Below are 14,380 nucleotides of genomic sequence, written 5' to 3' on the forward strand. Positions count from 1 at the left end.
CTAACTTTTAGTTTTCTGCGATTTTAAATTCGTCTCTCCGATTTATCCATTAGTGCGTGTTAGACTTGAAATTGATAATAGCCAAATGGCGCCCTTAGTATAACTACCATCAGTAGGCATCCAGAGTTTTCGTGTCTTTAAATGAATTTCTGTCGCTTCTTTAGAAAACGAGGTCTCGGTTGTTAAATAGATAGCAGGCAGAACGCAAAGCAAATTGTGGAATAATTGATGAGATACATTCCATCCCAAAGAGCCTTTCTGTCAGTTTAATCCCAAGATTATATAATAATAACGAAAATATTCGCTAAATTTAAAGCTGCACGCAAACACGGGAAAGAAGAGAGAAAAAGGGAGGTGAATAAAAGCTATTCAAACTTTTAATGATTTTTTCAGCTCTGTGAGAAGAGATGCTCTAAATCATAATTGACTTTAACCGGAGACTTGAACTTCTTCTTTCTTATGCGCACAAGTGAGCCATGAAAAGGCCGAATCACCACTAAAGTTCACCTTTAAAAGTCCTGTTTCATATTTTTTTCAAAGGCTTTGCATTTGGCATACAAAACTTGAGTATAGAAGAAATGTCTTCGAGGGATATTATCTACAATCAATTTTAGAGCAAGATCGTTGTTATCAAAAAATATGAACCTTTCTCTAGTTGCAAAGAATTAATTATCTTTGCGAAACCAAAATTTAAGCTTTTGTTGCTGTGATGTTGCACTGAATCGGTAGTTCATAGTCAGGTTATGGTGATTTGGTCTGGGACGAATAAATTTAAAGGTTAGTTTAAAAAAACTATTTCTTTTTAAATTGCATCATATGCCATAATGTTATGTGACAACGGTTCATAAATAGACATTAAATCGCCGGGAGCGCGTAAACAAGTGTAGATCAGAAGTTCGCATTGAACCCTTTCGCAAAACACATTCATTTAATCGTACTAAATAGATCCTGACGAAGGAGGAAGATCTGATCTCTTGAACCACCAAAAGGGTAGTCCAACAGCCTTAGCCTCGTCCATCACAATGGAGATTTCTTCATTGGTAACTTCGCTGTTGTGTCTCTTGGTCGCATCGAGTGGAGGTAATGAATATATTTTATAACAAATGGTGTTGAATTTTACTCTAGGAATCTTATTCGTGACTTTTCTTTAAGAAAAAGTGACGTCCATCCAGTTTATAAAAGTCATCCACGTACATCGTTCTTTTCTTTTTCTTTTTTCCACGATTGGAGACTTAAAATCATTTTTAACCTTCGTTTGAAATTCTCTAAAATCTCCAACTTCGTGTATTACGTAATGAGTATTTTACAAACTCATAAGTATGTTTTCTTTGCAAAAAGTTAGCAATATGCAGCTTTACTTGAAAGCGATGAAATATTGATTTTTTTGTATTTATTGGAGTTCATATCTTTCTCCGACAACAGCGTCAAGAATACAGCAAACATCTCACCAACATGTATTCATAAAAGACGAGTTCCATTTCCTAGATGTTCCTGGAGTAGGAAGATCCTCAGCTCTCGACATCTATGATTGTATATTTAAATGCCTTTTGAATCCTCAATGCAATTCTGTAAACATGGCCGCTGAAACGGACGCCGTCAGAAAACTTTGGTGCGAGCTTCTTTCTTCTGACATATACAAGAATTCAAAGGATTACAACAAGAACATGAGTTCACATCATTTTTCTATGCAAGTAAGTGCTTCATTCTATGGTGCTTTTTCGTCAAAAACATTTTGGGGCTATGTTGTCGCCTTCTTTCATATACTTCCGTTTTAATTTCCAAGACTATGCTAGTTTCTCTTCTTTGGACCAGTGTATCAAAGTGATGAAATGATAGATAGAAATGAAAATCAACGATTTAATGAATTGTTCTGATGAAAAGACTGCGACTTCAATTTATTTTGTTTCTTACAAATATACCGATAGAAAAATTATTTGCTGGCACAATTATCGTCAGCCGACGTTGGGCGCTAAAAGAGAGAATTTCCATGATACTGAAAAATATGAAACAGATAATGTCAAGCAGGAAGCTCAAGCAGGTGCCTAGGGGGAATGATAGAGCGAGGGTAGAATGATATGATAACAAAAGTTGTTTTTTAAAGAGTAGCTGTTCCGTTATAGTAAGGAAGTTGCTTTCAAACCGAAATATAGGTAATTAAAACACCGTAAACTAAACTTGACAAGTTTCCTCTCAACTGAGAGTTTCTCCCTGCCAGTGTAGATGGCCTTGAAATTTTGTCTTTGCTCAAAACCTGATATGCCAGCTTTTCATCAAGAATGCATTTGAAGACATAGGTATTACAAAGTGATTTGCAAATGAAAAATGGATTGAGAAAGTCATTTGATAGGGACATGTAAATTATCTTTGCGATCAATGTGATTGACAGGGAGCTCTAGTAGAAATAAATGGATTTCACAAGAGTAACCCATTAAGAAACTTGACTTTGCAGATGCCTTTTTAGCCTCTGTAGACTGGTGTTTTATGATAAAATGTTTTGCTACTTCTACAGACACCTTGCTCTTCCTCTCCATGCCAAAATGGAGGTACGTGTTTAGCAAACTACAAAGAAGACACCTATCACTGCCTCTGTGAAGACGGTTTTATTGGAACATGTTGTGAAAAAGGTAAGCAATTTTTTTGCAAACTACAAAGAAGACACCTATCACTGCCTCTGTGAAGACGGCTTTATTGGAACATATTGTGAAAAAGGTAAGCATTTTTTTTTTGCAAACTCTGGGGCGCAATGGTGGTGGTGACAAGTGAGACGAATTTCAAGTAAAAAAAATGGCTCATAGACAATATGCAATAATGATGAAAGATGGGATATTCTGGAACTAAGCAATAGTCTGTGTATAAAAATCCCTTCCTTAAACAGAACCTTTTCGATAAAAATCTCCATTATCATTTTATTCACGTTAGTTTACCCAGGCAGAAAGTTTACTTATTTTTCAATAGAAAAAAATGTTGACAAATCTGTTAACATAAATATAGAGAATAATACATGGGCGCGCGTAGATATGGAATTTCTCTTCGAGTGTTGAACTTGATAGCTCACGAGTGAGCGCAGCGAACGAGTGAGATATCAAGTTCAACACGAGAAGAGAATTCCATATCTACAAACAACCATGTATTATTTTGTTTATCATATAAACACAAGTGCCCTCTACTGAGAAGAAAAGCCGACTTCATTAATGAATGAAAATAAATAAATCGACAGTCTCCGAATAACAATCGTAGAGTACGTTGGCGCTAACTCTTAAGATGGAAAAATGCGTTGAATCATGATTATAAAAACAATAATGGTCGTAATTTTCAATTTACAAAATTCTCATTCATTGACTTTGTCCTTACCGACAGAAGAAGTCTCTCAGGTAAACGGCAAAAATGGGCCAGTGACAAATCTTCTCGTTGTTGATTTTCATTCTCAGCCGAGAGATATGCTAACACTAAAGCCACTGAATAAGTAACTTTCGGTTTTTCTTTTAGTATATTGGTTTTCTTCCCCTTTTAAGAAAGTTTGAACCTCACTGTCTGTCATCAATAGGGTTTTTTTTAGTGTTTTAGCCGCCATAAAATTCGAGGAAGCTCCGACCAACAATTTGTATTGAGAATCGTGAAGGCTTTGCCGTTCATTCATTAACCTGACCGAGTGGCGCCAAAGGCGAATGACGTGTCAGCGGCTGATTGGCTATATCAACACACCTGAAAAAATACGATATTTTTTCACGTGTGCTGTTACGGTTTTTCTCAGGGCTGGAAATCCCTGTTTAACACCGCAGTTTATGTGATAAAATAATTATAAGGTTTCGTTTATTGTAAGCACGATAAAATTATATTGGTGGTAACGATATTCGCAATGATTATAATAATAACAAAAGAATAATATACAGAGGGATGATGATTATAACATTAAGTGCCACAAAAAAATTTAAATAAAAGTAGCTTTAAGGTGTTATAAAGGAAGACGTATGACCAAGCGACATCAACCTGTAACAAATCCAAAAAGCGCCGCTGCCAAGTACAGTGCTCAGACTGAGAAGAATTATTTCCATAGAGTTTAGAAAAGAAAATCCTTCCAGCGTCAGAAAACCAAATCGACTCTGGACACAGTTTTTGCTCTGAATTCTGTAAAAGTTATTTAGGTAGCTTAGATTACTTTAAATAACGATGTGGCTTTTTTTAAAATAAATGTCCGTAATCAAACTATCCAGGAACCCCTTTGAATCATGGAAAAAAGATAGTAATTCAAACAAAGTCAAACTTCTTTTTTTCCTTCCAGGTGCGGTTTCATGTAAGGAATTGCATGACGCCAACATGTGAGTTTTTGAGGAAAGCTGCGAACCAATATTCAACTATGCGATAAAGAACAATTTAATTTTTTGAGAATTTTTTATTGCTCTGTAATGGACTGTGGGAGGCGCAGTGGCCTTATGACGGGTTATAATGGTCGAGGGTCCTTGTGGTTACAAGGGTCGAGGGTCCGATATGGCCGTGTCAATGTCCTTGTCGACGGTGAAGGTGGACTAGTATCTCATGGTCGCCTTATGCTATAAAAACCGGGATAAGCTCCGGCTGGATGAGCCAGTTGAGTCGAGTGTATACCTCTGTACCGGCCTGACGATCTATCTGTTAAGGACTTTATATGAAACTTTCGTGCTGTTCAAATTCATCACTTTGTGCCTCTTTCAACAGGTTAAACAGGAGTCAAGTGGTTACTCTTCGCTTTAACTTAGAACCCGTTCCCGTTCTTTGTCAAATGGGAGATTTTGGATGTGGAGCAGGACCATGGACGCCAATCATGAAGACTGATGGCAACCAGGTTAGACATGAAGTATGTTATCAATATGTCTCTGTTTAGTCAATTTCTGAAGCATATATTAGGTGGGAATTTGTTTTGCTTGCCACTTCCGTTAATAAAGGTGTTTAAATTTCGCGAATCTGTTGGCCATAACTAAGTGAAAAAAAGCTTGCAGACGTTAATTCACTGCTATTTAAGATCTACAAAAATGTTACGTAAAATGTAACGTCATTTGATTTGCGACAAAACCTCTTACGGTAAGCTCTTGGAAGTTCGTTGAATTCAAAAGCTGGATGGCACAAACCGTGAAAATAGGGAAAGTGAGGCCGTGTCCCAAAAACAGGAGGTATCTGAACTATTGCCATTTCGTCAAGCCTCGAATGTTGAGACCGGTAATTAAGATAAGCAAAATAACATTTTCTTCTTCCTTTTTAGAATACCTTCCATTTTGACTCTGTTTACTGGAATAATTCAAAAAGTTACAACCTCCCAGGAGGCCAGGCAGGCTTTGATGGCAATGAGACCAAATTACCGACCTATTGGAGTACATCTTTCTCCAAGATCTGTCTTGGTATGAAGGTTGACCAACAGTTAAGATTTATTGTCATAAACCACATGGCTGCCTCTTTGCACTCACTTATCGCTGATGGGCATTACCGCGCCACTTCACTGGGTCGAGATTCATGGAAGTCCCTCCTTGGGTCACAGAGCTCATTGCAGCTAAACTGCAATAGGGAAGGCTTCAACTCTGATGGTGCGATTGTTAAAACAAGAATTGGTATCGTGTCTAACGAGGGGTCGGATGGCTGCGACAGTTGTGATTCAAGGATAGGGTTTGGTAGTGCTAATGGGGATGATGACTCCAACACGTGCGGAAACATAGCTTACTGGTACCCGGATAACGGTGAGAAAAGTATCAAAGCCATGGGATACATTTTCGCTCGATGATAAAAAAGGAAGTAATACTTAAACGCACGAGAACACAAACTTGACTTGAAAGGACCCATTTTTAACTTACGCTCAATCATATGCGTGTATAAAAACGATTCTTTGATATTTTCTTCTCACTGGAAGATGTAGCAAGCACAGGAAATGATGTTGTGTCTCAGTAGCTTCTTATTTGAAAGTAAGGGCAAGGACCTCTAAAGAGTGTATTCCTTTTTTAAAATTTATTTGGTTAATTTATTAAGTCTGTTCCATCAGAGATCAATTTTATCGATTAACAGGAATACAATTGCTTGTGGGGCGAGACAGCACCAAAGCTGGGGTTTTGACAAGTATGTCTCTCTCACAAGCAAACCCATACTGATATGAGCTTTCACCCCAAAGCATTTGCATATTGTGCAAGGGGGTAGGAATGGGGGCGTCTCTCACCTTTCGTAACTTTCTGCTTCTCCTGTTGATAAAAAAAATAATAATAAAAAATAGAAAGTTTGAATTTTACATAATTGTACTCTGAATTTCAGAAGCTGAACCTCACCTTCCTCTTTTAAATGCACATTATATCAACTACTGGTCCATAGCTCACATTTTCTCCAATATCTTCGGGACATATCGAACAATTTCGTTCAAATTTTACGAGAATAATTTACGTAGGGCAATTAAACAGTTATTTTGAGTTCTTGATACTAAGTCAAAGTCCCTACAGAGAAATATGCTGAAGCAGAGCATGACATCCCCTCTCTTCGTACGTCATACTTCAGACGGTTTGATGATAAAGCCAACTCATGCTGTGAAAGCTTGGACGCCGTCGTTTATATACCCCCTAAGGAATAACTTAAGACCGCAAAAAATAGCTTATGGCAATTAGTTACAATGTGTAATTAGCACTACTGCACTCCAAACAACACCGTTCCTTCTGTTATAATTTCCATATTCGACGATTTTTGTATTTATTCATTTTATTTTTTTGTGGTGTCTAGACAGTGAAACACTACCCAATACGAATCGCACCTCGATGTACAAAAACTACCTCATTACGTTTAGAATACTAGAATACCTTTTAGAAAACGGTGATGTGAATCAAAAGCATCAAAAATAAACTACCAAATAGAACATATCTCCCCACCCCACCCCCGCGATAAGTGGGTTTGTACTGATTGCGCTCGGCAACTTTTGAACATCTTTGGGCATTAGGAGCAACTTTTTGCTGCTATAGCAACTTCGAGCAATTTTTGCTTATCAGAGCAGTCTTTTAACAAAATATTGGTTAAGAGCACAATCATATCGAGCGTAAAATAGTCAACGATTTTATGAGAAACTATCACATGACCTGTCACTTGACTTGGCACGCCTATCGCGATCTTTATATCTAACATCATAACTGATAATTGGCTGAGATGATGTTTGGCAAGATTTCAAATAAACCATGTGTTTTGTTTCATCAGACTTGAGTATGCCTAAATTTCGCCCATATTTGCGAGTTACTGTTTAAAACTAAGTTCAAGCGATTTTTGTTTTCTTGACCGATATTGAAAATTATAGTCAAACGACGAAAAATAAAGCTTGTTTGATAAATAACCAACCAACAGCCAATTGTTACAATTTGGCATGCACACATTTCGAAATTTTGCGATATTTCATATTCTTCTAGACCGCATAACTCGCTTTGTCCCTAATATCTCCAGAACCCAGCAAATTCTCGCCAAAAGTAAAACGTCCATGATTGACATGCAAGGGAATGATTTTAAACAGCAATTAGAAATAACCGCTAAGCTCTTCTTTCTTAAAGTTGTTGAAATGGGCTAAAGGCACGATATTTCCTCTTTAGCTTGTCAATACTCACTCGGGGGCTAATTAACAATGCCAGAGCGGTATTGTAGAGACTTAATTGGACCCTGTTGGTTGGGCGACATCTATGTATTTTAATAAAACATTTCACGCGACAGGAACCATTTCTCTGTGTGACAGATTTGTTTTATCACGTTTAGTCTTTAAAAGTCTCAAAAAACAACTAAGAGAATGAAATTCATCTGTCTACTTCTGCGCTGCCTATTCTTTGTAGCCGTTCTCTTTTGAGTGACTTTCACGCTCTAAGGTAAGAGACAAACTTGATTGCATTGCATTCGCTTGCATATTTTCAAGCTTTTTCTTCCTATATCTTTATTCTATCTTTTATGTTTCGCTTTTCACGAGATTCATCATAAAGCGCCTCCTAGCTTATCAGGCGTTTAAATTTCCATAGATATTTCTTAAGCTTAATCTACTATTAAACTTTCCACTGTCAAGATACGCTTCTGATCTGACGAAAATATGTTTATGAGTAAGCTATTTTGGTCTTTGCTGAGATACGAAAAGTAAAATATAAGAAAGAAATTCATGAGAGTTGAAAGGACGGTTTACACTCTGCTGGTAACTGCTTTGTGAAAATATAAAGCCAAAAGATCCGCGCGCTTCTGTTGTTTCGAATGTACGCTCCCCTGAACTTCGGTAATATTTCGTTTTCATATTACAAGAAAACACAAAAACAGGAAGGAGAAACTTGTAGTTTTCGCTATTGTCAGATAGAGCCAACGATTTCCATATTTAGTAATGTTTCACAATCGTTTTTTCAAATGTAAGATGAGAGAGTTGTGTTATTTTCGTTCTTTTCCCTCTCTCTCTATCGGACACAAATTCCAATCTGTTCCCTTACTAACGTTTTTGGGCATTTTTTGTCAATAAGGGATGGGTCACTCTAGAGCGAATTCAACTATTTACTTATTTTTCGCTAGTCAAATATTGGCAAAATAATTTGCAATTTCCTATTTTTGGCGGCGGTCGCATTAAACTAGTATCTTCTAACCAAAACTTCATTGATTGACACATACGTCAATCACAAACTCATCTCCCTCTATTAAAAGATAAAGAAAAATTCTCGCTCGAATTACTGGGCAAGAATGGACCGTCGTCGAATGATTATCTCTGCGTTTTTCGGGTTTTGTGGAATTTTGTATTTCTTTCTCAGCAAAACAAAGAAGCGTTTTTTACATTGTTGGCACAATATCAGCAGGTTTTTAAGCGGCTAGCGTCAGCTTTTAGACGTAGAAGACGAAGACCTCGCTTAAATAGAGCTCGCTTTCCTAATCTTCCCTGGTCGAGGTCTCCTCGTCCCGCGTAGCCACGGTTCGAGATTGAGATTATATATCGTACTTCACTTTCTTTTTTCCTTGCCGATCTTTTTGGTTGAAGCTTGCACCACTTGTGCTGGTTTCGATAATTCCAGTGGAAGGAGAAGTACTCGTTGAAGCCGATTGCTCTACAAATTGCCGCCAATGACCGGGCCCAGGGTACGTGTCAGACATTCGTTCAAATTCCTCGTTCCGCTCAAACGAAAACTGAGGGTCAGATGGACAAGGAAAAAAATTGTATCGTTCCATCGCAAGCGGCAGATCACACTAGCGGACCACAGTATATTTTTCCCGCTTAAATTTTATCTAGACAACTCTCGCGGACGATGACAGCTAAATGGTTTAAAAAACAAGATTGTTATCCTAGCCTGTAGTTTGGATTTCCAGTTTCTTAGTCTTAGTCTTAGTCTTAGTCTTAGTCTTAGTCTTAGTCTTAGTCTTAGTCTTAGTCTTAGTCTTAGTCTTCGAGAACTCGCCATTTTATCTCGGCTAGAGGGATTAGTCATGGTTGTTTGTGGCTAGTTATCCGGGTTTGGATCAGGCTAACTCATAAAAAGAAAAAAAAAAACAAACAAACATTGAATAAAGCTGAGAAAGACTATAGATTCAAATATTTCGATCACTAATTTGATTTATTATAGTTTCCATCTAAGGAATAAAGCAAGCCGTAAAATTTGTTTTCTAGGAAAATTGAAGTAAAAACTAGAAATTACTGCATTCGATCCAAACTGCATGATAAATATAAACATGCATGCAAACAAAGACGCAATTTACCTAAGATTTCTTTAAAATTTCTTCTTCATTTCTGAGGAAATGATCCAAAATCGGTTAGTTTCTTCGTTTACCTAGTTGTGTGGTTGTTGATGGTGCTGTTTGACATTTTTGATGTTTTGAAATGTGTGCTAGCTCTAAAAGTAAATTAAAACAAAAATACCAGGAGTAACTTGAGGAATTAAACTATGCAAATGAATTGTGGCAGTATCCATGGTAATGATACTGACAGCTGTACTTAAGTTAAATAAAAACCAAGTGAGTGATATATTGAATTTGAAGTGAAGTGAAAAGATACTTTTCAGCTGAAATTGATAAAATCTAGGTCAATAATTAACAATTACTAACCGACACTTAGGTGCATAGTTGTTTTAGTATATACTCTTTTATTTCTGTCAGTATACTGAAAATGGTCGCAAATTAAACTCTTAATTAAAGAGCGATAGCGTCCCTTCAGTTGCTCAAATTTGAATAGAGCTTGATAATCAATAACGGAGATGCCGATCACCGCGTGCGAAGAGTACTTTTCACCTGTGTGGTATATAGTAATACCAGTTCTGACCAAATCTAACTCAGTCTATTCAGGACTGCAATCACTCTTCACATTTCATTAAGGCGGCCTCATACACTCATAAATACTCATATATCACTGCTCATACTTTGATCAATTTTATCGCCATTTACTTGCGGCGTCGTGTTAGAATATTAAGAGATCAACATAGATTTGAGTTAACATGTAATGTCAGTTCATTTTAGGGTCACTAAAATGTATCCAAGATGGACACCTATTTTCTGAACAGAGCGGAGTAAACTTCAGGAACTGTCAGTTAATAAGATTTAGCCATCGAACGATTATACTGAAAAAATGAAAACCTTGTTTTTGTCAACTGTTTGTGCGCTGGTTGTTGTTCTTCTTGTTTGGGATAATTGGTCTCATTACGGTGCAGTTGCGACCCACGGTAAGGAAACTCCGTTTTAACACTATAACTCTAATTTCTACATAGTTTTTTTTTCAAAATTTAAATCATCTCCTTTTGGACTTATTATCCACAAAAACGTGAAAAAAAAGGTCTAACATTCCAGCTACACGTATTGTAAGATCCACAGCATTGACCACACAAGTGTGGATCAAATGTGAAAAAAAAAAGGCGTGTTAGAAAAATGTTCCAATCACGGCTCCAAACATAACATCCTGTCGGGGAGTACTCTCAAGTAAAAAAAAACAAACAAACAAACAAGTAAAGAAAAAAAAGGAAAACAAGCAAAAAGAGGAGACAATGAAAAGAATGCAATAGCTCCTTGGCATACACCAACATTTTCCACAAAATTCCATAAATTAGAGATATAAAGCTAGACTTCTCTAGATTCCTAAGCAAGAAAACGCCTTGAGAGTATCTCCATTCATTTTGTAATTGTGAATGCACATGATACTAAAAAGAATGTTTAACTTGAGACATATTTACATACTTTTCAATGAGCAATTTTTGTTATCATGCCTTTCAGACGTGTGCGGACGTCATGTGAAATATACTGCTGTCATTAAGGGCTATGCTCTTTATGGTCACGTGATTCAGAACCTTACGCTTCCGGTTGATATACAAGACCCCTGCAGGACTCAGTGTGTTATGGAAAGTCGCTGCGTAGCAATCAATATTGGTCCACACTTCGGCGATCATATTATATGTGAACTAAGTGATTCAGACGGAACTGAATACCCCCAAGATCTCAAGCCTCGGAATGATTTTATTTACATTGGTACTGAGGTAAGAGTGTGGATAAAACAAAGACGGGATTTTGAATTTTTTTTTTTTTTTTAAGAACGAATTTTTTTGTTTCCCCAATAAGAACCGATGCAGTAATAACCCATGCCTTAACAATGGGACTTGCCATAATGGGTATACCAAGAAAGGCTACATTTGTCTTTGTGGATCTCTCTACAGTGGAGAACACTGTGAAACAGGTAACACATACATTTTATGTTGGATATACCAGAAATATAAGATTATTCAGCACAGTCGAATATACCAAATTTATTTCATTCGTTTGAATTGACGGGCTGAATAGCTTGTTAAGCGACCAAACAACGATTGAATGATAGTCGTTTCGAGAAGTTACGTTACATTACGTCACATCACCTTTGTTACATTACGTAATGTTATTTTATATTACGTTGCGTCGTTTGGTTTGGGTTTGTTTTGTTTTGTTTTGTTTCTCTTGCTTGCTTGCTTTTTTGTGTGTTTTACTTTTTGTTTTGGTTTTATTTTTGTTAAAAAAATAAAAATGAAAATGAAAATGAAACATGTCATTCACATGCTGTGAGTAATTTTACATAGCTGAACATCTTGTGGAGTGGAACTCCAGCGAATGGACGCTGATAATAAAGATGGACGGTAATAAGGTACAAACTTGCTTTCAAATGTTTATTTTTCGTCTATTGATCTAGCTGTCAATGAATGATATCCGTTCAAATATTCATTCTCACGTATCCATTCATTTATCTACACGTAATAAGTTGAGTATCTCTTAATTTATATATCACTTTATTTCTTTTGCGAAGAAAATAAACTGAGAAATTGCTTATCATTGTGTCCCCATCTTTCTTCATATTTTGGCTCAGAAATATACAATGTTCCTTTCGTCGTTTTTTGACACCCTACGTCAGAAGGATCTCAATATATTCGCGAAGTATATTGTTTTAAAACAGCAGAGAAAAGGATTTTGGATTCAGATAAAAATACACGTGTTACACATGTTTATGAGTATATCAAATCGTGAAATAATATACTCAAACATTCAGTAAAATTGATTTCTTGCTTTTTTATTTAAGTGATCAGCGATGAAGGTTGTTCTTTCCATTAAGATATGCGAAAAACTAACTTTTTTGAGGAAAACTGATTTGATTTCCCCGTCTTTTTCTTGTTTTAAGTTCTACAAAAGTCAAAGGATGTTAGTTATAAAAGACTGACTAACTTGGATATGTTGTGTGCCGTATTCTGAGTTGAAGCGATATTAACTACCGTTCATTTGTTTCTCCTGGATGCTCTGGCCCTAGGACACGTTTTCCTATGATTCCGTTCTGTGGACCAATAAGGATACTTTTAACCTTCCCGGAGGAAAAACTGGGCTCGACACTCAAGAAACTAAGCTACCAACTTACTGGGAGAAAGCTTTCTCTAAGATCTGCCTTGGTATGAGGATCGGAAGTCACACCAATTTCATAGTCATTCATATGGAGGCAACTTCCCTTTATTCACTAATCGCTGACGGGCAGTATCGTGGCATTTCGCTTGGTCGTGATAAATGGAAGTCTTTGATTGGTGCAGACGCATCCCTGCAGCTTAACTGCAACAAAGAGGGCTTCAACTCACAGGGCTATCCCATGTACTCGAAAGCAAGGATTGGTATTATTGGTAACGACCAATCTGATTGTGGAAGCAGTGATTCCAGAATCGGTTTTGGTACAGGAGGAGGCAACCCTGACAAATCAATCACGTGTGGCAACGTGGCTGGTTATGGAGCAGATAATGGGAACAGATATATTAAGGCAATGGGATATATCATGGTACAGTGACAAGGAAACTAGTACAATAAATACTTTAAAAATTTCTTATTTCTCAGTACAGCTACAAATCGTCTCTTGAAGACCACTTTTGTGGCAAAATTGTTTGAACACAAAGTAATCATCAATGAAAAGCAAAGGTGAGAGGGAGAAATGCATAAATGCATTCCCCACAAAACTTAGAATGGAAAAAAAAATGATAAAAAGTAGGAATGGTGTGATCATCCATGTCAAGAGCTCGTTATTTCCCCCATATTTACAAAGGTTGCGTAAGTGTACAAACCATATTGGATTGTTTGAACAGCGGCAGTTACTCATAAAGAAATAGCTCACTCGTTTGTTCCCAATTCCTGTTAATTTCAATGAGTTGTCTATACGTTTTTTCTCAAGTAAAACAATACAGACCACCATGCATTTTTAATTGGATATTTGATGTTTACGGTAAATGCCAATGGCACGAGCAAATTATGATTTTTCCCAAAATCCTTAGACCAACCCTGTAAAAATTAATAAAAATGATCATGACAATAGCGATAATAGTAATGGTAGTAATAATTATGATGATAATACTAATAACATCAATAATGATAATACATGTCATTAATATGATAATAGTAATGATGATAATGTCAGCAAATAAAAAGACGCCTAAAAGCAGCAGGCAATACATTTTATTTTTACTTTTTTTGTTTGTTTTTGTTGTTGTTGTTGTTACTGACGTTATTATCATCATTCACGTACAGTGCCTGACTGAGGTTAATGGAAAAAATTCTACAATTATCAGGTTTCTTATCTTCGACAAAACAACTCTATCTAAAAAGCGATCAATTTAAGAATTACTGGGTCCTTCTCTTGTGATTTTCCCAGTTTTTAAAAAACTGTGTCCTCTTCGACCTGCCATCAAACTCACAACGAGCGCTATTGACAGACATCAAATGAATTATCCCTGTGCGAGTCAATAAACACATTATCTTCAGGAATTGCATAATCAGCTTTGCCAGCCGCACCGTGAGAGACGCTGCTCGCCGCCTGTTGTTTAGTGTGTCATTTTAACGTATGCGTGTTTCCACCTTGGTACACTGTTTTCCCATTGGGGGTTACATGTGGCAAATGTTTCATTAAGTTTAGCACTGATTGCGTGGA

General features: G+C 36.8%; 2 protein-coding genes across 2 annotated transcripts; both read left to right on the forward strand.

Moving 5' to 3' along the window:
- The first annotated feature begins 1,574 nt into the window (after nt 1–1,574).
- Nucleotides 1,575–5,746, forward strand: LOC131770851 (uncharacterized skeletal organic matrix protein 5-like). The gene is made up of 5 exons (XM_066170209.1): nt 1,575–1,691; nt 2,510–2,624; nt 4,280–4,316; nt 4,693–4,819; nt 5,234–5,746. Exons 1-5 carry the CDS (start codon nt 1,575–1,577, stop codon nt 5,744–5,746), a joined length of 909 nt encoding a protein of 302 aa, XP_066026306.1.
- A 5,853-nt stretch (nt 5,747–11,599) lies between these two features.
- LOC131770850 (uncharacterized skeletal organic matrix protein 5-like) lies at nt 11,600–13,427 on the forward strand. The gene is made up of 3 exons (XM_059086578.2): nt 11,600–11,638; nt 12,012–12,076; nt 12,731–13,427. The coding sequence occupies exons 2-3, from the start codon at nt 12,062–12,064 to the stop codon at nt 13,247–13,249; spliced, it is 534 nt and encodes a 177-aa protein (XP_058942561.1). The 5' UTR covers nt 11,600–11,638; nt 12,012–12,061; the 3' UTR covers nt 13,250–13,427.
- The last annotated feature ends 953 nt before the right edge of the window (nt 13,428–14,380 follow it).

The sequence above is a fragment of the Pocillopora verrucosa genome, chromosome 7, assembly GCF_036669915.1.
Source record: "Pocillopora verrucosa isolate sample1 chromosome 7, ASM3666991v2, whole genome shotgun sequence".
Classification (NCBI taxonomy): domain Eukaryota; kingdom Metazoa; phylum Cnidaria; class Anthozoa; order Scleractinia; family Pocilloporidae; genus Pocillopora; species Pocillopora verrucosa.

Excerpts from the sequence above, each read along its gene's own strand:
- LOC131770851 (XM_066170209.1), top strand. The coding sequence starts at position 1,575 with ATGGCCGCTGAAACGGACGCCGTCAGAAAACTTTGGTGCGAGCTTCTT. Across the intron at positions 2,625-4,279 it reads TGGAACATGTTGTGAAAAAG|GTGCGGTTTCATGTAAGGAA; the intron begins GTAAGCAATTTT and ends TTTTCCTTCCAG. Across the intron at positions 4,820-5,233 it reads TGAAGACTGATGGCAACCAG|AATACCTTCCATTTTGACTC; the intron begins GTTAGACATGAA and ends CTTCCTTTTTAG.